Below are 24,364 nucleotides of genomic sequence, written 5' to 3'. Positions count from 1 at the left end.
GAACTTTTCTACCGCGCCTGCGCGAGGGTACCCTCGCCTTCTCTTTGTTGGGCTTCGGGGGTTGGGCGCCATTTTGCGCGGCGGCTGAGTGGAGGCGCTGATTGGGTTTCGGGGACCGGTGGCGGAGCCAATCAGAGCGGGACCCGAACCGGGGGAGCAAGGCACGGTGAGTTCGAGCAGCCAATATGGAGCCCCCGAGCGCCGGCCCAAGAGCCGGGATTGGCGGGGCCGAGTGGCCAGTCAGAAGGCCGCGCGCGGGCTAGGGCTGGGCGAGCGCTGGGGCAGCGAGTGGCTGTGGCCCGTTGGCGCCCGGAACCTGCATCGAAGTGGGATGGGTGGCTGACGTGGGAACCGGGATGTTACTGTTTGGGGCGAATAGGGTTAGCTAGTCCAGTCTTGCTCGGCCGGTCCCCGCGGGACCGCCGGAGGACCTTCGGAGATGCCTTTGTGTGGCCTTCGCCGGAGGAAGGGACCGAGAGAAAGCCCGTGGGGCGTTTCCTCTGGTGGCTTCACGGGGCGGCTTTCAGTGGCCTGTGTAAGGGGTTCGCCATCCTGTGTTTGGCGGCCTCTGGCCCTGGAGGTCAGTTTCACTCGCACGCCTTTCAGGGCACGGACTGTAACCGAACACCGCGGGGCTGAGAGCGCTGCGTTTCTTCGTCAGCCGCTCTGCCAAATTTTTGCCTCCAAAAAATACGCCTTCGGTCGAGACCGATATTGTAGCCGAGAAGGCCTCTTCATAGCTCCTTTTTCCCAAGACACAAAACAAAGGAGTTTTTCTTACATATCGGGTTACAATCAGTGTTGCGATTCAAATAATTTAACAACCGGTTCTCTGCCTTAATGATTTCTTCCAACAACCAGTTCACCAAACTGCTCAGAAAGTTAACAACCGGTTCTCCCGAAGTGGTTGGAACTGGCTGAATCCCACCACTGGTTACAATTATACTAAAATAATCTGCCTCATGAAAGCCACTGCTGCTTATGCCCGTTATAAATTGCTCACGTACCTACTACAAGTGTACATTGCATAGGCTGACCGGTAACCCGAAAGAAGAGCCTTTCAATAAACGGTGGAGTTAAGGCATGTTTTCTTCTCTCATGTTAGAATAACCTTATGGTGATTTATTGTATTTTTTGTGTGAAATCTTTTTATGAAATTCCTGTACAAAATGATTTAGTGGCTTTCAACATAGTTCCATATGACAAAGAGGGGATTCTATATAGTATATAGTAAATGATTTCTTAAATTCAAGGTTAGGAAACAATAGATCGTTTTGGTTTTGTGGTTTCATTATGTTCTGTGTTTGTTTATATATTATACCATTGAACATAAAAGCTTACAGAGGCCATGCTTTGTGGCCCATTCTAGAATTTGCAGAAAGGGAATGGGTTGTATTATTGGCTTCTTTTTTTAAAAAAGCTAATCAAATTAATTACTGTTTATATGCAAGTAGGTTTAACATGTAGTTAAAATAGAGAAAGGAAGGTAATATTTCAAGTGTAAGACTAAAGTACAATAGTTTTCAATTGGCTATCTGTAATTTGACAAATGTACATCATTTTTCTGCTGAAAACAAAAAGGGTAGAATTTAGTAGTAACAAAATAACAGTTGGAAGGAATCTTGGAACTCTTCTAATCCAACCCTGTGGTCAAGCAGAAGCCCTATATCATTTCAGACAAATGGCTATCCAATATTTTCTTAAAAACCTCCAGTGTTGCAGCACCTACAATTTCTGGAGGCAAGCTGTTCCACTCATTAATACAAAATTTCACAATCATATAGCTTGCTTGTCTCCTCCTTGGTCTTACAACTGAATTTAGAAGGAAATCAGACACATTCTGATTTCATCTTATCAGTAGGATTTGCTGAAATACTGTGTCTTGTACAAATACATTTGATGAAATACAATTCCTGTTTCTTGACTGAATTAACAGTGGCAGTGCCCTGCAAAATTAATCAGATGATGTGAATATTTGAATGTTGTTTACGTGGACCATTGTAGTCCCACTCCTGCTGGTTTCAACCTACATCATGCTTGGATCTGTTGGAGGTACTTCCACTACTTCAGTCTTCACCAATCCTAATTCCCTGCAGATAATCACGTAATTTATAGCCACTATATCTTCACTATGATGGTTGGGAAAAGCAGGCCAATATACTTAGAGCTGTTAAGTAAGAAATTGAACTATCAGGTGTTTGTTATTGACAATTATAAATTCCTTTCCAAGAGGATGTAAATCAAATTTCCCACTGAACAGTTTGACTATTACCTTACCTATTGTTGATAGGAGTAAAATGAATAAAAACTCTGTGCATTCTTGAATTCCCAAGAGGATAAGAAGGTATAAATTGAGTAATAAATGCAGTAATACCTATAGTAAAAAAATGCTTGGTAAGTGGGAGAAGAGAATCCTTCCTCTCATAACTTCTAGAGACCCAGAACTTTAACCCAGTCATCTGCCCCTAATGCCACCTTTAAGTTTTCCTTTTGAAATTCTGCTTTACCTGAAAATCCTTTCTTTGTTTCCCAGTTTCTACCATTTTACTATGTTGCAGTTGGACCCACTTGGTTTTTTTAGGGTTCCCAGGTGCACTCAGTACACCCCGACAATCGTGTTCTATGTTTTCTTTTAGATTTCTGATTGAAGATTGGATAAAAAATTGATATAGAAAACTATGGAGCAGTACACCACAAACAGCAGTAGCTCAACAGAACAGATAGTTGTGCAGGCTGGACAAATACAGCAACAGGTATGACAGTTATTTGTAATTCAGATTTCAATATGTTGGCTCTTAACATACTTTTTAACATCAGTTTTAAGTGACCAGAAGAATAAGTACTTCCATATTCATTGTTAGAACTGTGCCAAATATTGGGTTACCCTTTTTGCTGCAAAAGAAGCATTTACTTATTCAAGTGTAAAAGCAATCATGCTCCTCCCCAGTGTTTTTGCCCATATATGTTCACAGAGGCTACTTCTGCCAGAATTTCTGCCAAAATGAATTGTACTTCCATATGGTTTGCATAGCCCTACAAGGGCACATTCAATCTCTATCATTAAAACATAATTATGAAAACTAAATGGTATGTCTATTTCTTGGCCAGGTCTAACTTTAATATAACAATTTGTTTGTGGGTGATGGTTGCATAAGATAATTTAATACTTAACTACAGTACTATGTATAAGGTTAGAAATCTCTTGGATTAATATAAATTAGGTTATGCTTATCATACTGGGGTTTCTTTTTGTTATCTTGTCTATGTTTCTTAAATGTCAATGCTTTTTTCTGAGAGATCACAGTGCAACTACACTGATTTAGCCACAACACAATATCATTGTGTTCAGATTTCTTCCTTTCAGAAGCCACAAGTCAGCCATCTGTTTCTTTTCTGTCCTTATTTAGAGCTTCCAAACTTTGCACTGAGAAAGGGTGTACTTCGCTTCTTTTTGACCAGAGACTAATATGCAGATTAAATATTGGTAGGCTACCACATTAGAAATGGATTCACTCATTCCTCCTTGTAGGGCCTGTTGTCTCTTCTGGCAGTTTTTTTTAATCTTGTCTTAAGCATTTCCTCCTGCCAAGTTTCAAGCTCTTCCTGTTCCTGTTCCCAGCAGCAGGGTGGTGTGACTGCTGTCCAGTTGCAGACTGAGGCTCAGGTGGCATCTGCCTCAGGCCAGCAAGTTCAGACCCTCCAGGTAGTGGTGATCTATCTGTTGTTTTTGTGTGAGCATTGCATGAATCACACTATCACTGCATGTTCAATGCTGTGTTTGCAGTGGGGCTTGAAATGGAAACAGAAAAATAGTGGCAGTTTTAATTATAAGTAACATCTCATGTTCCTAAATGAGATGGAATAAGCTTCTCAACCAATTCTCATGCTGGCTGTGAATCAAAGGAGTTATAGTTCAATATATGAACAATATGTATATGTGTGGGTGATAGCTCATTCTAACTGTAGCAGATAATAGTCAAATTAACTGTTAAAATGGATTATCCAGTTAAAAATGCATGTCTCAAACTGAGTATCTGAAACTTCTATTATTACAGATTTTAAAAAATAGAGATGATATGCTGGGGTCGGAGGGACTGTGGGCTTGCCACCCTTCAAAAAAGTCTTTTTAATAAAAAATACTTAAAATTATATATTTTAGGGGTTGTTTTCTCTTTTACCAGTGAGATTTGCAAAAAAAAAAAAAAAGAACATTTGTTTGAGAGATTTAGTTAATGGATTATGTTTAGGACAAAAATCAATAATATATATTATCTTAAAATATTAAAATACTGGAGAAGAAAGATTTCAAATCCTGATTTGTGTTTTTCTGAAATGATAAATGTCATGTGAAGACTCTTATCATTTGTTAAATAAGACAAGACTACTATTACTTTCCGTTTCCTCTGCCCTTTTAAGGATTAGTGTTATAAAGCACATTAACATCCATCTTTTGATGGCATCAAAGGTATCTTTTTTCTTGTTTAGATTTTTTTTTGTTTTAACTGCACTTCAAAATATTCAATATTTTATTATATCTAAGAAATAATAAAATAAAGTTGATAAAGTTTATTTGCATTGTATTGACTTATCCTGAATTTTACACAATGTTCCTTTTTAGCTCTTCTATTTCTTGTTCTGTTAGTCTTTTCCAGTCTAGAATTATCCATATTGTATGTGTTCAATTTCAAATCCATAATTTGGTAATTATGAAAATTAAAATCCAGTGTTTTGAAAGCGTTTTATTTAGCTGGCCTAAGTCACATAGAAAGCCTTCAGAAGACATTCATATTTTGTATTGTTCCTGGACTTCCATTTCAGGTCCCAAATATGTCTGAATTAATTACAAGTGCACATCCAGGTAGACTTTGACTTATGACCACAATTGAGTCCAAAATTTCTGTTAATAAGCAAGACGGATGTTAAGTGAATTTTGCCCCATTTTACAATCTTTCCTGCAGTTGTTAACTGAATGTGGCTTCCCCATTGACTCTGCTTTTCAGAAGTCTGTAAAAGGTGATCACAGAACCCTGGGATACTGCAACCGTCATAAATACATGCCAGTTGCCAAGCATCCAGACTTTGAACACATGACCATGGGGACGTTGCTATGGTTGTAAGTGTGAAAAAGTGTGAAAAACAATCATAAGTCAGTCTTCAGTGCCATTGTAACTTCAAACAGTCACTAAACAAATGGTTGTAAGTCAAGCACTACCTGTGTTCATAAAAATATTTGAGCTTCATTAAATTTAGCAGCCGATCTTCAAAAGATACTGCTACTTCTTGGTGCCTCATATTAATAGGAGATGATATAGTATGAGTTCTTTGGATTCAGTCTTAGAAAAAAAGTGGCTGCTTTGAGATGTTGCAAACAGGTGGTCTGTTTGATTTATTTATTTATTTTATTTATTTTTCAAATTTATATACCGCCCTATCTCCCTAAGGACTCAGGGCGGTTCACAGGCAGTTAAAATACATATAAATACAGATTAAAAAACAATTAAAAAACTTATTCTATTGCCCGAAATTTAAAATAGTATAAATAATAAAACCCCTTAAAACCCATAACTTTAAAATCTAATCCAGTCCCGCGCAGATAAATAAGTGTGTTTTAAGCTCGCGACGAAAGGTTCGGAGGTCCGGAAGTTGGCGAAGTCCTGGAGGGAGTTCGTTCCAGAGGGTGGGAGCCCCCACAGAGAAGGCCCTTCCCCTGGGTGTCGCCAGACGGCACTGCCTAGCTGATGGCACCCTGAGGAGTCCCTCTCTGTGAGAGCGCACGGGTTTGCATCCTGTGTATTCACTTAACAGTTGTTAAGTGCACAACTGCAGTTGCACAACTGCACAACTCACTCAACAATTGTTAAGTGAGTTGTGTTCAAATATGCGACCTTTTTAGCCTTGGTTGTTAAGTGAATTATTGCAGTTGTTAATTGAATCACAGTGTCATTAAAAAAACTGACTTCCTCCATTGACATTGCTTATCAGGAGCCTGCTTGGGAGATCACAAATGGCAATCATATGACCCTGCGATGGTCATAAGTCATAAATCATTTTTATCAGTGCTGTTGTAACTTCAAATGATCGTAATTATTATATGTTCAGGACTAGCTATATGTCGTTGGGAAACAGGTTATGGGTCTGCACCCTGCAATTTTCAGGGTGTCAATGACTTTAGTCAGAATCCATGGAGGTCAACTTGCTTGGCCCATGTACATTCCTATTGTGATGTCTATTGTTGTCCCACAAACTTGTCCAAATGTTAGGGTCACTTTGTCAGGCTTTTCATTATTTGTGGTCAGTCCTTTCCTACTTTCAAGAGTTTTCTAGAATTAATGCTGATTTGCTTTAAACTGCAAGTTATGTTGGAACTGAATTATTCCATTGTCATGCCACTTGATCTCTATAGTGGCACGATTCTTTGTTTCAGTTGCTCTGTAGCCTTTGCAGTTCTCCTGATCATGCTTTACAAACATATTTGCTTTGATTTTCTTATTTTTCAAGTTTCCTTGCCTCAAATTCTTCAAATTGCTCAAATCTATGCAAATTTCTTTCATTCCAGTCACATTTTACATTTTGTTCTTTCATTTCTTAATAATGTCATTCCTTTGTATTTTTATATATTTGTATTGCCTATTATTTCTTCATATTTTTATATTATTATGTTTGGTCACATAGTCATCAGATATTTAGACTTAATTTGACATTTTTATTTGCCTATTCAGGCCTTTTCAGGGACCTGGAATAGGCAGATAATGTTTTTGATGGTATATTATTATAATGATGATTTTCTGCAGAACTTCTACATAGGAAAATGTTGGTGCCTGAAGCTAATTAATTGCTTAGTCATCAGATATTTAGACTTAATTTGACATTTTTATTTGCCTATTCAGGCCTTTTCAGGGACCTGGAATAGGCAGATAATGTTTTTGATGGTATATTATTATAATGATGATTTTCTGCAGAACTTCTACATAGGAAAATGTTGGTGCCTGAAGCTAATTAATTGCTTATCTGAGCTTGTGTTTCATTGTGTTCTTTTCTTTTCCCATTCTTTAGGTCCAGGGTCAGCCACTGATGGTACAAGTGAGTGGAGGCCAACTAATCACATCAACTGGTCAACCAATTATGGTACAGGCTGTACCTGGAAGCCAGGGTCAAACTATTATGCAAGTTCCAGTTTCAGGATCACAAGGACTTCAGCAGGTCAGCATACCCAAATGATGTACAAGTTAGTGTTAAGCAATGCAGTGATTCTATTAAATTGGTTTTCAATCGAATCGGTTTTCCAAAATCAATTTAAAGACTTAAATCATCAAATTACTAGCTTCAGATTGATTCTGCAATTTGGAAAAGGTTCTGTACTAGCATTTTCCCTAATTAATTTGAAGGATCAAATTAATTAGTTTGAGTGGGTTCAAATGAATACATACATTTCTAGATAAACCAGCTTTGTCTAGGAAAATACCAAAAAATATTCCACTGCCTAGGAAAACACAAGGAAGCTCAAACTGAAGTAACCATGATATTGCTTGCCCCATCAACTGGAATTTAAAGATGCAATATCTTTAAATCATCTATGCTCTTTTTGCTGATAAATGTAAATTATTTCAATAAATTAATTTGATTTTTTTTGTAAAAAATACTACATTTCTGTGAAGAAATTTCTTAGATTTTTACTCTGTGAACAAAATAATGTTCGTGTGTCAAACAAGAAAAAAATCCATTTCAGAGGAAGACACATTTACCATTTTTATTGTAATATAGGTAAGCCTTGCTTAACAACCAGTTTTTTACCAATCCTTCAAAGTTTTAACAATCCCCTCAAAAGTACTGATGACCCAGTTCCAGAGTTCTGATGACAGCATAATCATGATTGTATTTCAGGCTCTTGGGAACCCAGCACATTTTTACAGCCAGTTGCATGTTCCTTGGTCATGCCTACAACTGCCATATTTGCTTAACGACCACCACAAAAAAGGCCATAAAATTTGGTTGGTCACGTGGGTGCTTCAACTTATGACTGTAATGACTTATGATGGACGTTACAGTCTCCATTATAGTTGTAAGTAAAGGACTACCTATTGGGCCTCTCAATTTAATCCAATTGGTGCTTCCCAAAATAATTAGTATTGATGGTGGATCTGTGATTCTCCAGGTGCTGCTGGAATACATGGTTGTATCACTTGTGTTAGTTGCCTACCCTTCCTCTTTAAAGGAAAAGCCTTATAAAAATAAATATAATGCACTGCTTCAGAATGATGAAATTCCAACCTCATTTTTTAATCCTCGTTACAAAATCAGTGTAATGTTATTAATTGGGGTCATATTGAACATTGTGCAAGAATACTCCCCTGCTCAATGAAGAAGAGCTAATACTATATGTTTAAACACTTCTTGCTTAAGACTTCATATTCTTTTGAATTGTGAAGAATGTTTCCTAGGAGTTGCAAAGGATTTTTCCCCTATTCTTATTTTTTAATAATCTTGCTGTAGAAAATATGTATAGTGGTGCAGCAAACTCACCCTTCAGCATTGTTTTATTCCTGCTTTTTTTATTTAATGTGCATAATTTCCCCCTAGCTTTTGTTTCATTAACAAATCACCTCAGAATAATCAATTAAAGCCATGATTAGGAATAGTAGTTAACAGCATCTTACTCTATTTTATATGTCCACAGATTCAGTTGGTCCAGCCTAGTCAGATTCAGATTCAAGGTGGACAAGCGGTACAAGTTCAGGGCCAGCAGGGCCAGACACAGCAAATCATCATCCAGCAGCCACAGACAGCAGTAACAGCTGGCCAAACACAGGTAGCATATTAAAAGGGGGAAGAAGTTGGAGAGGGGTTTAACTAAAGGGAGGAAGGTCAATGGAACATGCAGGAAAATTAATTTTTGGCATAGTGTTTTATGTGAAACCATGGGAAATTCCAAGGTATAATAGTTTTATATTACTCACTTTTTTAATTTTGTGTGATGCTTGTTTCTGCAGACGCAGCCACAGATTGCAGTCCAAGGACAACAGGTAGCGCAGACAGCAGAAGGTCAGACAATTGTCTATCAACCAGTTAATGCTGATGGAACAATTCTTCAACAAGGTAGGACTTCTATGTGCTACAACCATTTACTAAGAAATATTAGCTGTTTCAGAATTACGTGCATTTTTTTAAATTTCTGGAACATGAGTGGGTAGCTAACGAGTTGTATACAGTCCTTGTCAGCCTCTCTACAGTGTGCTCTTTAACAAGAAAACCAGTGTTTTCATACTGTTCTCTTTCTTCAGTTCCATGTTTTACCAGACATACTTTTTTAGAGGTATGTATATATGCATTTAGGGACGCGGTGTCTCAGAGGCTAAGACGCTGAGACTTGTCAATCAAAAGGTCGGCAGTTCAGCAGTTCGAATCCCTAGTGCCGCGTAATGGAGTGAGCTCCCGTTACCTGTCCCAGCTTCTGCCAAGCTAGCAGTTCGAAAGCACGTAAAAATGCAGGTAGAAAAATAGGGACCACCTTTGGTAGGAAGGTATCAGCATTCTATGTGCCTTTGGCGTTTAGTCATGCCGGCCACATGAGCACGGAGACGTCTTCGGACAGCACTGGCTCTTTGGCTTTGAAACAGAGATGAGCCCCGCCCCCTAGAGTCGGAAACAACTAGCACATATGTGTAAGGAGAACCTTTACCTTTATATATGCATTTGTCAGTAGCATCTATACAAGATAAAGATGTTTCTGTTTTAACAGACGTCAACAGATGCTGCATTTCCATTTTACCTCAAAGAGCCTAATCTAAAATACTATGCGGTCTTGATTCTACTAGAAGCTAACATGTATGAATTTTCTGCTAACTTATGCGTAAGATAACAGACATCCTGTTCCCAATAGCTAATATTCAGAAATGCATTCCCATAGAACTGGAAAGCTCTTTAGCAATTCCTGTCTGTAGCTTTCTGTTCCATGAGTTTATTTAAGCCTATATAAAGCTTAGTGGACATTATTATACCTTTGTGGAAACAATAAAGTTCAATTAGCAACAAGTGAAAAGTAAGTTCTCTCATATATTTTAACATTTATTGCCTTAACAATAAGGTATTTAGCAGAAATCTTGAATTACATGCTGGTTTAGCTTTGTTTAGAAATACATTCTTAACTCACATGTGGATAGGTCATTTTAGATCTCAGTTTAAAAAAATCATATCCACAACATCCATAACCATGGCTCAGAATGAGGGAATAACATTTGAAATGGGATTAAATTTGTTCCTTATTTTTTATGCGTTCTGTTCTGTTTAAAGTTACAGTCCCTGTTACAGGCATGATCACCATCCCAGCAGCCAGTTTGGCTGGAGCACAGATTGTTCAGACTGGAGCCAACACCAATACAACTAGCAGTGGACAAGGGACAGTAACAGTGACTCTGCCTGTTGCTGGAAATGTGGTTAACTCTGGTGGAATGGTCATGGTGTGTATTGCATTCTATACTCCCCCTTCTATTATTGTGTATTATTGTATACCACAAATGGGCAAATTTGTGGCCTTCAGAAACATTGCCTATTTTTTTCTCATGGCTTTTGTCCCAGCAAAGTTTCTTACAATTACTAATTTTCCTGAACCTTGCCAGCAGGAGAAACAAACAAAATGTACAGTAGCATCATTGGACAGGAAAATACTATATTAGCTCATCCACTGATAAGCTGAACTTCAATTTTTAACCAAAATATCACAAAAAATGTGCAATCCACAGATATCACCTATCTACATTTTTCATTGTATTTTGCTTAGAAATTTGAAGCTTGGCTTATCGGTGGATGAACGTAACTGTGAGTATATATGAGAAATGTAGTACTTTAGAAAAGTAGCATGCTATGTATTTGGGGCTAAATCCATCCATGGATAAGCCAAAGTCAATTTTAGGTCTATTTTGGAACCTAAAATTCTCAAATTTTATTTATTAATTAAATTTGAGAATTTTAGGTTTCAAAATTATCCATGAGTATATAGAATAATGAAATTTCCCTCCACCCCAATGATGGGAGGTTTTATTAGTATGTGTGATATATGTGAATGAGTACTTTTGAATGATTGCAAAGCCCCTTCTCAAAAACATTCATGAGCCACAGCACCAAAAAGGTTGCCAGCTTGATTTATAAACTAGATTTCTTTTTAACTTCATATCCATTCACTTTTTTATTTTTAAAGAAATTTGCTTTGATTTTGCATATTTGGAATATAGTTAATGTAGTAGAAATATTCAAACTACAGACATTTTTATGTTAATTTCTATGAAATTTGCTGCAGAATTTTGAGATTTTTTTTTAGGAAGTGAGTTGAATTCTAGGAGTTGATTGTGTTCATTTCCCACTCCTACTTTATCTTTCTGTGCCTCTTGGTGAGAAACAGTTTAATCAGTGCATTTCCCTGCTTTGATGTAGATGGTGCCAGGTGCTGGCTCAGTGCCAGCTATCCAAAGAATACCTTTGCCTGGGGCTGAGATGTTGGAGGAAGAGCCTCTGTATGTAAATGCAAAACAGTATCACCGGATTTTGAAGAGAAGGCAAGCAAGAGCCAAGTTAGAAGCTGAAGGAAAAATACCTAAAGAGAGGAGGGTAAGATTATCAGTTGCTATTAGAATTCATGAGACGCAGAAGATAAATAGCTATATATCATTACGATTGCTCAGTAACATCAATCTGTAGAAGTCTTTTCCCAATCATTATAATGAACCATATTGGACTCAAAAAGATACCATATTTACAGTATAAACTGTTGCCTTTTTGTTTAATGAATAGAAATAGATTATTGGTTTTCAAAATCTTTTTTGGCAAGTCACTAGAAGTAGATTGCCTGTGTTTTTTTAGTCGTAGAAATTGCATACACTTTAATGAGTTAAAATAAAGTTTAGTTGAAAATTACAGAAAAAGTTCTTAGCCGATCATAGAAGGATGAGAGAAGATATACATATGGAATATAATGTATTTTCACCAGGAGTTTAACACATTCAACACATTAATACTAATGCCTTGTTTAGACAGTGATACAACTTAGGACAGTGGTAATAACATGGAATGCATAAAAGTGAAAAAGGAAATGTGGCATGTCTGTAGAGCTTCTTCTCTTCTTTCAGTACTGGTATTTGACTACTGAGGCATTTTATCTAATTCTAATTCCTGTGCATTCCTTGTTAACTTTATGCATTCCATGTTAACTTATAATTTTGTATTAAGAAATACAGACTTGACAGTGCAATAAATGAGCAAGATGTAGAAATGAATCAGTTATTCTAAAGAAAGAAATAAGCAATCTTTGCAACTTTAATTATATTAGGTAATATGGAGACGGTTATTATACAGGGGGTAGTTACATAATACAAAGTGACTCATGAACAAAGAGATGGGTTCTGAACATTAAACGAATAAAGCTCAAAATTATTAGCCATATAACAGTTTCCATATGTTTTGTATTCCTTTCATTCTTTTTTGTTTCTCCTCTAATCTTTCTAGCCAAACAAATAATTTACCCCCCAAAAGATCATCGTTCATTCTTTTTCTCAGATCTTTGAGCAGTCCTCTTCTTTATTCTTTCTCCAAGGAATGCACAGGAATTAGAATTAGATAAAATGCCTCAGTAGTCAAATACCTGTACTGAAAGAAGAGAAGAAGCTCTACAGACATGCCACATTTCCTTTTTCACTTTTATGCATTCCATGTTAACTTACAGGTCACTCCAAATGCTGTCTTATTCTTAGTTGAAGTAATATTTAGCAGTTACTCCAGTTAGATTCCAGGCCCAAGAGATCTGAGTATCTACTTATACAGGCAGTCTATATAAGTCTTCAGGTCCCAACTTTTCTGTTTGATGATTTGTGTGGGGAATTAGTGCACATTTGTTAGAAAGATGGCACTTCCCAGATATTCCTTCTTATATCATCATGAGAGCTGGGAGGAAAAAAGCAGTAGCCATAAGAAATCTGTAACAAGTCACCTTTATTTTAAAGCAGAAGTTGTTTGATCAAAAAATATAAATGTTGATCTATTTTGATAGTTCTACATTTGATCATTTGATCAAACATACATTTGATCCCTAAACATAATGTTTTCCTTTATGAAGCATCTGAGGTTTCCCTTACTGAAAAGGCAATGTTGGGCAGTAGATGCGAAGACCAAATGGGCTTTTGTTTTTACCTCTTGACATCAATCCAGCCTAGTTGTAAAAATGCTAGTTAAAATTACTGGAATAAATTATTTACAATTGATGTTCTTTAGGTCTGTGAGGCCTCAACATTAGATTTTGGGAAAATTTCTTCTTTCAGACTAGATGATACTGAGCAGTGGTCACCAACCAGAGGTCCACGGACCACTGTTGGTCTGCAAGAAAATTTTAGTGGTCTGCAGAAAAATTATTTGCCTTTTTTATATTGCACTAAATACTATTTATCTTTTTTGAAAAAAATCATATTAGTGGTCCATGGGATTTAAAATTACGAATTTTTGAAAATTATGAATTCCCTGAGGTCTGAAAGGTTGGTGACCCCTGATACTGAGGGTTTTTCTCTTCCTTTTTAGCCTTAATATTATTTCAGCCTTTTTGGTACCTGGTCTTTAGTTAAGATGGATGGATATATATGTGTTCTAGTATTACATAAGGTGTACTTTCATCTCTACAATTTTGTAATTGTATATACAGAAATATCTCCATGAATCCCGACATCGGCATGCGATGGCAAGGAAACGAGGAGAAGGAGGACGTTTCTTTTCTCCAAAAGAAAAAGATAGTCCCCATATGCAGGTAAATGAAATTTATTTACTTACTTAAATTGATCTTCATGGGTAGGTGCTTCCAATTTACAAGTTTAGCATTAACCAGAAATAAATTCTGAATTCTTGTTGTAAATTTTCTCACTTTACAAAGCATGCAAACTTAGTTCACTTTGATATTTTCATCTAGCTTAGTTACTAAAAAACTATGGAACACTTAAGTAATACATCTCAGAAAATAGTCATCTCCAGGTGAGGGTGAGTGTTTTCTTATATATGTTGAAATTGTTATATAAAAATAAAGTTTATATTGTTAGTACATTATAGTATAGGTAGTTTCAAAAACAGTACCACTGGTATTTATTTAGCAACTGGTTTTGACAGAAATCTTACTTAATTGTGGGGATGATCTGCTTTCTTTTCCTTTATAGAACAGCTTATAAATTATGATATTCACAGAGTAATTCTGCTTATTTATTTATTTTTATTTACATATTTTAAAATTTACATTAGAAATCATAAACACTATTTGTTTCTGAACTTTTGAGAGGTTGGATGATCTTAAAACATAAGAGACAGGCATAAACAAATAGGGTTTTTTCACATCTGAAACCAGTTCTTTATGGTTTTATGAGTTTTGCTGAACTATTTTTGGTAGGTTACAGTTTGGGCAATCCCATAATAAATCTAGAGATATCTTAAAAAGGGGAGTTGGGAAGTGCATCTCACCCCGTCTCTCCTCCTTTGTATGGCTTACATGCCAGCCTGTTCTCCTATTGATCTGTTCAGGGCCTTCAGTTCCTCCCATCTCCTTAGCCCTCAACTTCAAGAATGGCAAATTCGAAAGTGACTATTCCATCCACAGGACATTTTGCCTTCTGCTCATTGGGTTTAATTGTGTTAAGTAGACTTAGGAGTGTTGGAAGATGTCAGCAGTCTCACTCGCTGAAATAACTGTTCAAATTACCATATTTTTCAGACTATTAAGACACTCTGAAGTATAAGATGCACCTAGCTTTGGGGGAGGAAAACAAGGGGGGGGGGAAATCCGCCTCTGCCTCCCAGCAATTTACCTCCTTTGCAGCAAACAGCCTGGTCAGCTTTAGCACAGCCTGATTTAGCACAAGCAGCTGATTGGCGATTGGATCAGCTTCCCAGAATACCACCTATTAGCTGTTCCAGGCTGCAGGGATTGCCACTGCTCATCACCACCCTCATTGCCTCTGCTGCCTATCACTGCTTCCACACGCCCTGTTTTCGGATTCCGTGCGTCCTGGTTTTGGCCCATTTCAGGCAGCCTATCCCCACCGCCTGGAACGGGCCAAAAAATGGTGTGTGCAAAGGCCAAAAGTGGGGCGTGCAGAGGCGGCGATAGGCGAAGGCTGCAACGGGCAGTGACGATCCCTGCAGCCTGGAACAGCTGATAGGCAGTATTTTGGGAGGCCAATCAAACCGCCAATCAGTTGCTTGTGCTAAATCAGGCTGTGCTGAAGCTGACCAGGCTGTTTGCTGCAAGGAGGTAAATTGCTGGGAGGCAGAGGCTGAAGGGTGGGGGCTGGTGGGTGGGCAGGGCTTTGGCAACATTTGCTGTATAAGTCACACAGATACTTCCACCCATCTTTTAGGGGGAGAAAAGTGCGTCTTATACACAGAAAAATATGGTATATCTTATGAACTAGAAAGATTATGGTACTTCTGTTCATACTCATTCATAAGAGAGATTGTAGGTAGGTACAGAAGATCCAACTCTAGTTACTTTTCATTTCATACTGAAGCAAATTAAATATTGCATTTCCTATTTTGCTTGAAAACAACATGTTTTTTATGATGTTTTCAGAATAGCAAACAAGTATAATGCTTTCTTTTTTGAGAATTAAAACCTTTAAACATGTACCATCATAATAAGCCATTCTTCAGTCTGATACCATAGCTTCCTTAGCGAGTTTTCTGAAAAACACTGATATTGCCTTCTTTTCCACATTTCATAATTCAGAAGCAAATTAGAATTATCCACTGAAGGATTTATTTATTTTTATTTATTTATTATTTAAATTTATATACCGCCCTATCTCCCAAAGGACTCAGGGCGGTTCACAGGCATATAAAACATCAGTGTACAAAATTAAAATAATCTTTAAAAAACTTATTCCAGTGCCCTATAATTAAAAATAGAAATATAAATATTAAAATCAATTTAAAACCCCTATAAAATTTAAAATCTAAGCCAGTCCTGCACAGATGAATAAATGTGTCTTGAGCTCGCGACGGAAGGTTCAAGGTCCGGAAGTTGGCGGAGTCCTGGGGAGCTCGTTCCAGAGGGCGGAGCCCCACAGAGAAGGCCCTTCCTGGGCGTCGCCAGACGACACTGCCTAGCTGACGGCACCCTGAGGAGTCCCTCCTGTGAGAGCGCACGGTCGGTGAGAGGTATCTGGTCGCAGTAGGCGGTCCCGTAGATAACCCGGCCCTATGCCATGGGCGCTTTAAAGGTGGTCACCAAAACCTTGAAGTGCACCGGAAGGCCACAGGTAGCCAGTGCAGCCTGCGCAGGATAGGTGTTATCACGGGAGCCACGAGGGCTCCATCTATCACCCGCAGCCGCATTCTGGACTAACTGTAGCCTCCGGATGCCCTTCAAGGGAGCCCCATGTAGAGGCGTTGCAGTAATCCAGGCGAGACGTCACGAGGCGTGAGTGACCGTGCATAGGGCCTCCCGGTCCAGAAAGGCGCAACTGGCGCACCAGGCGAACCTGGTAGAACGCTCTCCTGGAGACGGCCGTCAAATGATCTTCTAGAGACAGCCGCTCATCCAGGAGGACGCTAAGTTGCGCACCCTCTCCATCGGGGCCAGTGACTCGCCACCGATGGTCAGCCGGATTTAGCTGACTGTACCGGGATGCCGGCATCCACAGCCACTCTGTCTTGGAGGATTGAGCTTGAGCCTGTTTCTCCCCATCCAGACCCGTACAGCCTCCAGACACCGGGACAGCACTTGATAAGCCGTTGGGGTGGTCCGGTGTGAAAAGTACAGCTGGGTGTCATCCGCATACAGCTGGTACTTCACACGAAACCACTGATGATCTCACCCAGCGGCTTCATGTAGATGTTAAACAGAAGGCGAGAGAATCGACCCCGCGGCACCCCACAAGTGAGGCGCCTCGGGGCCGACCTCTGCCCCCTGTCAACACCGACTGCGACGGTCGGAGAGATAGGAGGAGAACCACCGATAAACGGTGCCTCCCACTCCCAAACCCCCCAACCGGCGCAGCAGGATACCATGGTCGATGGTATCGAAAGCCGCTGAGAGGTCTAATAGGACCAGGGCAGAGGAACAACCCCTATCCCTGGCCCTCCAGAGATCATCCACCAACGCGACCAAAGCCGTCTCCGTGCTGTAACCGGGTCCGAAACCCGACTGAACGGGTCTAGATAGACAGTTTCATCCAGGTGCAAGGAAACTGATATGCCACCATACTCTCTACAACCTTCGCCGCGGCGGGTTGGAGACCGGACGATAATTACCTAAAACAGCGGGTCCAGGATGGCTTCTTGAGGAGGGGCCTCACCACCGCCTCTTTCAAGGCGGCCGGAAAGACACCCTCCACCAAAGAAGCGCTCGTAATCGCCTGGAGCCAGCCTCGTGTCACCTCCTGCGTGGCCAGCACCAACCAGGAGGGGCACGGGTCCAGTAAACATGTGGTGGCATTCAGCCTCCCCAACAACCTGTCCATGTCCTCGGGAGCGACAGGGTCAAACTCATCCCATACAATGTCACCAAGACCACCTCAGGCGTCTCACCCGTATCACGCAATCTTGGTCCAAACCATCCCGAGCTGAACGATTTTATCGTATAGATAACCGTTAAACTCCTCAGCACGTCCCTGCAGCGGGTCATCCGCTCCCCTGGTGTAGGAGGAGCGGGTCACCCAAACAGGGCGGCTGGGCGGTTATCTGCCGATGCAATGAGGGAGGAGGCGTGATCGCCTCGCTTCCCTCATTGCCACTAGGTAAGCCCTAGTATAGGACTTCACTAGTGTCCGATCAGCTTCTGAACGGCTAGACCTCCAGGAACTCTCTAGGCGTCTTCTCCGGCGCTTCATCCCCCTCAGCTCCTCGGAGAACCAAGGAGCTGGTTTGGACCTGCGCCGGGTCAGAGGCCGCAAAGGCACGACCCGGTCTAAGGCCCCCGCCGCGGCCCGTTCCCAGGCCGCAACAAGTTCCTCAGCCGAGCCGTGTGCCAGACCCTCAGGAAATGGCCCAAGCTCCGTCCGGAACCCCTCCGGGTCCATCAGGCGCCTGGGACGGAACCAACGTGTCGGCTCCGTCTCCCTGCGGTGGTGAATGGCGGTCAGAAAGTCCAGACGAAGAAGAGAGTGATCTGACCATGACAAAGGTTCAATGACTATTTCCTTTAAGTCCAGATCTCTCAACCACTGACCAGAGACAAAAATCAGGTCCAGAGTGCCACCCCCAACGTGAGTAGGGCCATCAACTACTTGGGTCAGGTCCAAGGCCGTCATGGAAGCCATGAACTCCCGAGCTACCGTCGATGGCGAGCGGACGATGGCAAGTTAAAGTCCCCACGACTAAAAGTCTGGGGTCTCAACTGCCACCCCAGCAAGCACCTCCAGGAGCTCGGGCAGGGCAGCTGTCACGTAGCAAGGAGCCAGGTACGACCAGCAAGCCCATCTGACATCTATGACCCCATCTCACAAGAGGATTCGCACCCGGCAATCTGAGGTACAGTGGTCTCCCTCGGCTCTAGACTCTCTCTAATCACAACCGCCACCCCACCACCCCTACCCTGGCCCTCGGCTGATGAAATGCTCGGAAACCCGGTGGGCACATCTGAACAAGGGCACGCCCCTTCTGGGCCCAACCAGGTCTCCATGCGCCCATAAGGTCCGCGCACCCCTGAATAAGATCGTGAATTAGGGGGGCCTTATTGGCCACGGACCGTGCATTGCATAGCATCAGCCGAAGGCCAGGGCCCTGAGGATCCTGACCATCCGGGGAACGGGAGAAGTTTGAGGGCTCGGGGGGCGCGATCGCCTGTAGGCATCGAGCGCGCACCCCCCTAACACGATATGAGCCCCCACTTCCGCCATATCTGCCCCTCCCCCTTACCGTGGAAATAGCACCACCCTCGACCAATGGAACACCGACTCCCCATGACCTCGGACCCACCAACCCCGCCACGAGCATGTGCAGGAACTGGACTCCCCGACGGGTTACCCCGACACCCACCCTTCCTCCCACCCCCAACCCAAGCCCGTCGGTTTCCTCCCCTTAAAATCCCCTTTAAAATTCCCCTTAAAAAATCTATTAAAACAGCCAATTAAAAAACCCCTAAGCCTCCTATTTTTCGCATGCCACCTCTCGGGACTCCAAAGCCCGTCCTCAAGGTGGGCCCTCGATAATCTGGAGGGCCAAACCCGCGAGAGAGGGGCATCTCGCAGGGCAAGAAGGTCAGCCGCGGTAAATGTTCGCATCACTGAGACGGTCCGGGCAAGGCCCATCCTGGGCTGGTCAAGTTGGCAGCAAAAGTCATAACAGATGATAAAATGACCATGACCAGTCTGTCCTGATGGGAAATAGTTCGAGATAATCCATGTGCGGTAGATGACAAAACCGCTGACTCAGTCAGTTCACCACCCCATACAAACGACCTGGGGTGGGCTAAGGAAGAAGGGGAGAGGAACGATGGTAGGGATGTTATAAAGATGGTAAATAGTGGAGGGGTGTCCGCTGGACCCGCGGGCCTTCCTCCGGCGCTGCCACATATCCGCGCCACTAGGGCAAGGTCACAGCCACCCTGGGCCTATCGGGCCATCCGCCACTTCAAGGCACCGGGGCAGGCCGCCGCCGCCCACCGCCTCCGCCAGGCCATCGCCACCGGAAACGCCCCCATCGCCACCGTGAGCAGGCCAATGGAGCTCCCCCAGATGAGAGGGGGACACCCGTCGCCAAATCCGCCAGCAGACCCAGGGCTCACCGGTACCAACGCCCGACGGAGAGGGAAGGGCCAGGCCGCCGCCCTCGCCACCGCAGGATTCAAGGAGGCCGATGGAGCCCGGGCGGCCCTCCAGATCTTCATTGGGGCGCAGCCTCCGGGCTCCTCCCATCGCCACCGGAAACGCCCCCATCGCCACCGTGAGCAGGCCAATGGAGCTCCCCCAGATGAGAGGGGGACACCCGTCGCCAAAGCCGCCAGCAGACCCAGGGCTCACCGGTACCAACGCCCGACGGAGAGGGAAGGGCCAGGCCGCCGCCCTCGCCACCGCAGGATTCAAAGAGGCCGATGGAGCCCAGGCGGCCCTCCAGATCTTCATTGGGGCGCAGCCCCTCCGGGGCTCCTCCCATCGCCACCGGAGACGCCCAAAACTCCAAACCCAACTTCCACTGGCCAAGTCTTCCAGGCAGGGGTCCAGGGGGCGCTGCCAACGCCCCCCTACCCCCCGCCGCCGCCGCCAAACCGCCGAAAAAGGCTGGCGGCGGCTCGGCAGGCCGCTAGGCCGCCAGGATTACCTCCGTATCTCCGCCGTGACTCCGGGGCTTCTCCCAACGCCCCGCGGAGACGCACAGCGCCCAGCCACCCTATTTACAGGTGGCTGGATCTTCCTCCATCAGGGCGGGGGGGCCTACGATGGTATCAAGGCCCCCCCCAGACCCAAAAAGAGCCCGGAAAGGCCCGTCGCCGCGCCCCCGATCAGCAGGGCGGCGCCATCTTGGACATGCGCAGAAGGCTATATCTGCCTTGTGTGCAGGAATCTAAAGTACAAGCCTGCCATTCTACAATACTTAATTAGAATGACAAGGCTGTAGATATGGCAGCTGACTAAACAAATGTATTGCAGCATAGTGTCACCTCTGTATATAATATTGTTTATGTAAACATCATAGTACACTGAGGGAAAATCTAAGGGGAGCAGAATCTATCCGAGGAGTTGAAGACAGATGCTGCCTACATTCGGCCATCCCTTAAACATACAATACTGTATCCTACTTTGGTAGATGTTGAAATACCATATTTTTCAGATTATAAGACGCTCCAGACACACATTAGCTTTAGAGGAGGAAAACAAGAAAAAAAATATGGGCCTTTGCTGCCCATTCGCCGTTGCCACAGCCCGTTTGCCACCAATCGCTGCAAACAGGCAGTGGTGATAGGCTGCGGCGGCAGCAGTCCCTACCACCTAGAACAGCTGATTGGCGCCACACCAACTCCCTCCCCTGCTGCAATATTTGCTGTATAAGACGCACAGACATTTTCACCCACTTTTGGGGGAGGGGGAAAGTGCGTCTTATACTCTTAAAAATACGGTATATAATATCAGTATAATAAGCTAATGTCTAGCTTATTATATGAGTACCACATTCCAAGTAGAAACTGTATAATAAATCCTTCTCCAAATAGTCTCTTTGAAGCAAGTTTCTGTCATTTCTGATTTGTACTATAGTAGCATAATGTCTACCTTTAAATAGCATGTGTTTATGTTTTGATACTATGAAATAGATAATAGAGATTACAAAACCTTTTTATATATATATACAGGATTCTGGCCAGGCAAGTGAAGAAGCTATGACACAGATGATTAGAGTATCCTAACAACCAACTAAATAACAAAACATCTGGACAAACATCTTGTGTCTCTGCAATTGTTCCTTCTCCTTTCTATCAAATCAACTTCCGAAGGGGAAAATTTGCTACAACCTTGTTCTTTATCAGAACAAATAATACACTCGCAGTGAGTCATTTGTTTTAGCTTTTAAATGCAGTGGATTCAATCAGCTGAGGTACTAATGGAGTGTCCATTCACCCTTCTCAGACCAAGGATTGAAAATCTGGCTCAAGAGACCTTTAACATTCTTGGCAGGACAATGGCCCATCTTGATAGCAATAGCAATAACTGACTTGTTATAGGACAGCTATACCGTTTGAAAACTATGGGGTTTGAACCACATAGAAATACTAATGTTGGAAACAGCCAGAGCTGACATGTTTTGTTTTCTCAGTGTGATTTTTTTAGTCTCACAGATGCCGCTTTTTATTAGGATTGTTACTACTTTCTAGCAGCATAACTTTCTATTGTTGAAGCATAATCTCTCATAAAATCTTGACAAGATGCCAAAAGTTGTCCTTGAAATACTGTCCATCATATATCTATCTGGGACAAAATTAATCTCATCTCAGGGAATGGGCATTGAGGGAGGGGTATCTGATTTTATGGCTAGTAAAGTGTTTTGTAGCAGAATTGTGGTTTTGACAGTTAAGTTCATTAACTTGTTCCCCTAGAACCTGGCCATGCAGGTTGTGAATGTCTCCAGTTATGTAAACTAATCCTTTGCCTGGACCCATTGATTTTCTGTGATCAAAGGATAAGATGCAATACTGAACTGTGAACATCAGACAGTATGTAAGGACTGTATCATTCATGTAACCAAATCAAAATTCTATATATCCTGTCAAAATTCAGACTGCTTTGGATATGAAAATATAAACTCTCCTTTCAAATTTTACATATAATGTACTTTATAAATCTAACTTCAAAATCTATTATTTCCTCTTGTGAAGAGCTTTTTCTTCCCTTTGGTCCTGAATGACCAAGTTTTATGTTTTATTCTTACACAAAACTGCAAAACCATGATGTTTTTTTGCAATCTCACTTGATCATTCAGATTTTGACATCAAATCTGACATTCCTTCCTGCACATACCGCTTTGTTTCATTTGTATATCTTCCATTACTTAATTCTGGTAAACGTCGAGAGGTCTGCTTTTCAGCCCTTCAGTTGCTCAGCAAATCTGAGAATGGAGGAATACTGGAGTTGGTCTGTTATGAAAAACAGCAGTGGGCTTGACACACAAGTGCTACGTACAAAAAGTGGTCTGGTAATTGACCAATACATTTTTAAAGGGGGTCTTGTGATTTTGGAAGAAGTGGTTCTTTACTGGAAAAAGTAAACATTGGTCCTCACTTAAATTTTGTTGTAGCTTGGAAAAGTCTGCCTTCACAAAATTCCTTTTTTACTTGAAATAGAAGCAAGTTCAAAAGGGATGAAGAGTGTGTGTAAATGCAAATTATTGTTATTAAAAATAACAATGATATTTAACAGGCTGGTAAACCTTTGGAATTAGTTTTGACAAATTTCAACTTGAAGTTGGGTGTGGACTGAATTTTAAGGGGTTGCTGGTCACATGCAGTTCAGTGCTCTAACTTAAACTCTTGGCAGCAAATGGATTTCTTTCATTTGGTATCTGTAAAGTCCTGTTTAAGTCTGTATTATAGCTTGTGTATTTATAAATGTGTTTCTTCAGTCTTTCTGATCTTTATATTTTCAGTATACTGAGCATTTGATTATTGTCTTGTTTCTCAGCCGGCTGCTTCAGCATGTAGCATTTCTCTTCACTGTTTTAAATAACAAATATCTGATTGGTATTTAAGTGATGGTATTAGTGAAGGAACAATGAATGCTTTGTGGGTGGGGAATGGATTTTCGTTTCTACTATTGTTGTATATTGGCCTTCCTACATCTTTTATCTTCCAGATGTGTTTAGGTCCATCGCTCCTATAATTCCCATTGACAATTCCCAAAGGCTATGCTTTCTGGGAATTCTTGGGATTGATCCCAAAATATCTATAGAACATCAGGTTTGGGAGGTTATTGTAAATATTAAAAGCACTGATGCATTTTGAAATAATGCTGAATGAGGGGAAGATACTGTATTGTTTGGGTTAGGGATTTTTCTTCCCATAAATTCCTCTTTTCAGATGTCATTTTAATACTGCATATTGGGATATTAAGAGAATCAAGGTTCTCCTAATTCTAATGTATATTTAAAACGTAACAATACATTTGCAACTTAAAATTATCTAGCCATTGCAATCTTTACATTTATTAAAAATAGAAATAAAAATGGTCTTTGTGATTTCTGTATGTAGATGAAGCAGAAACCTATTTAATTTTAGTCTAGAAAATTTTTATAGTTAGTTTTTTTCTGTAATGGTGTAAATTACCTGATAGAATCTATTATTCCAATGGCTTAGATTTCATGTGTGTAAGACAAATATATTTCAAACTATTTTTTAATCTTGGGAATCTCAAACTACAATATGATGCAAAATGTTTTGTTCTTAAGCAAAAATTAAAAGTAAAGTAATACCAAATGCAAACTCTTAATTAGAAATGAAAAGAGAGAACATGACATGCTTAATTGGAAATAGACTTAAGGATAAAGATGTAATGTAAAGATGTTGGGTTTAAGGAAGGTGTGCATTGTTCTTTTGAATTAGAAAGCACTGGAATGTTGAGCCTATATAAAGTGGTTTAATACTTAGGGAGGGAATAGGTAATCCCCAAGTGATGCTTTTTCCAAAATTTTGCATGTAAAAATATTTTTTATTTTTCTTTTCTTTTGGGTTATGAATGGAGCTGGGGCATTGATATTTGTGAAATTGTAATGCAAAGTTTGTATATAGTTCAAAAGTTTATAATTTTTTATTCTGCATTTTGAAGTGTATTTTGTCTTTAATAGATACAACTGTAAGTACTGTGTACACTATTAAACCAATAAAATGTTTATAAAATATGTTGTTCATTGCATTCACATTTTATCTGGA

General features: G+C 41.2%; 1 protein-coding gene across 16 annotated transcripts; it reads left to right on the top strand.

Moving 5' to 3' along the window:
- The first annotated feature begins 19 nt into the window (after window positions 1-19).
- NFYA (nuclear transcription factor Y subunit alpha) lies at window positions 20-24,333 on the top strand. Of its 16 annotated transcripts, XR_009154283.1 has the most exons (11): window positions 22-166; window positions 2,637-2,753; window positions 3,620-3,706; window positions 7,054-7,200; window positions 8,675-8,806; window positions 8,988-9,093; window positions 10,288-10,454; window positions 11,425-11,598; window positions 13,676-13,777; window positions 13,937-14,004; window positions 21,299-24,333. XR_009154283.1 is itself a non-coding variant. In XM_058176066.1 (10 exons), the coding sequence occupies exons 2-10, from the start codon at window positions 2,679-2,681 to the stop codon at window positions 21,350-21,352; spliced, it is 1,026 nt and encodes a 341-aa protein (XP_058032049.1). In that variant the 5' UTR covers window positions 22-166; window positions 2,637-2,678; the 3' UTR covers window positions 21,353-24,333. The 16 variants fall into 16 exon arrangements, 15 of the variants coding, with proteins under 15 accessions (XP_058032054.1, XP_058032056.1, XP_058032053.1 ...); XM_058176066.1 differs by lacking the exon at window positions 13,937-14,004 and having other exon boundaries at window positions 10,306-10,454; XM_058176065.1 differs by lacking the exon at window positions 13,937-14,004 and having other exon boundaries at window positions 23-166; window positions 3,623-3,703.
- The last annotated feature ends 31 nt before the right edge of the window (window positions 24,334-24,364 follow it).

Source organism: Ahaetulla prasina, chromosome 3 (genome assembly GCF_028640845.1).
Source record: "Ahaetulla prasina isolate Xishuangbanna chromosome 3, ASM2864084v1, whole genome shotgun sequence".
NCBI classification, from domain to species: Eukaryota; Metazoa; Chordata; class Lepidosauria; order Squamata; family Colubridae; genus Ahaetulla; species Ahaetulla prasina.
Note: the sequence above shows the minus strand (reverse complement) of the source record. Positions and strands in the feature narration are given on the sequence as shown.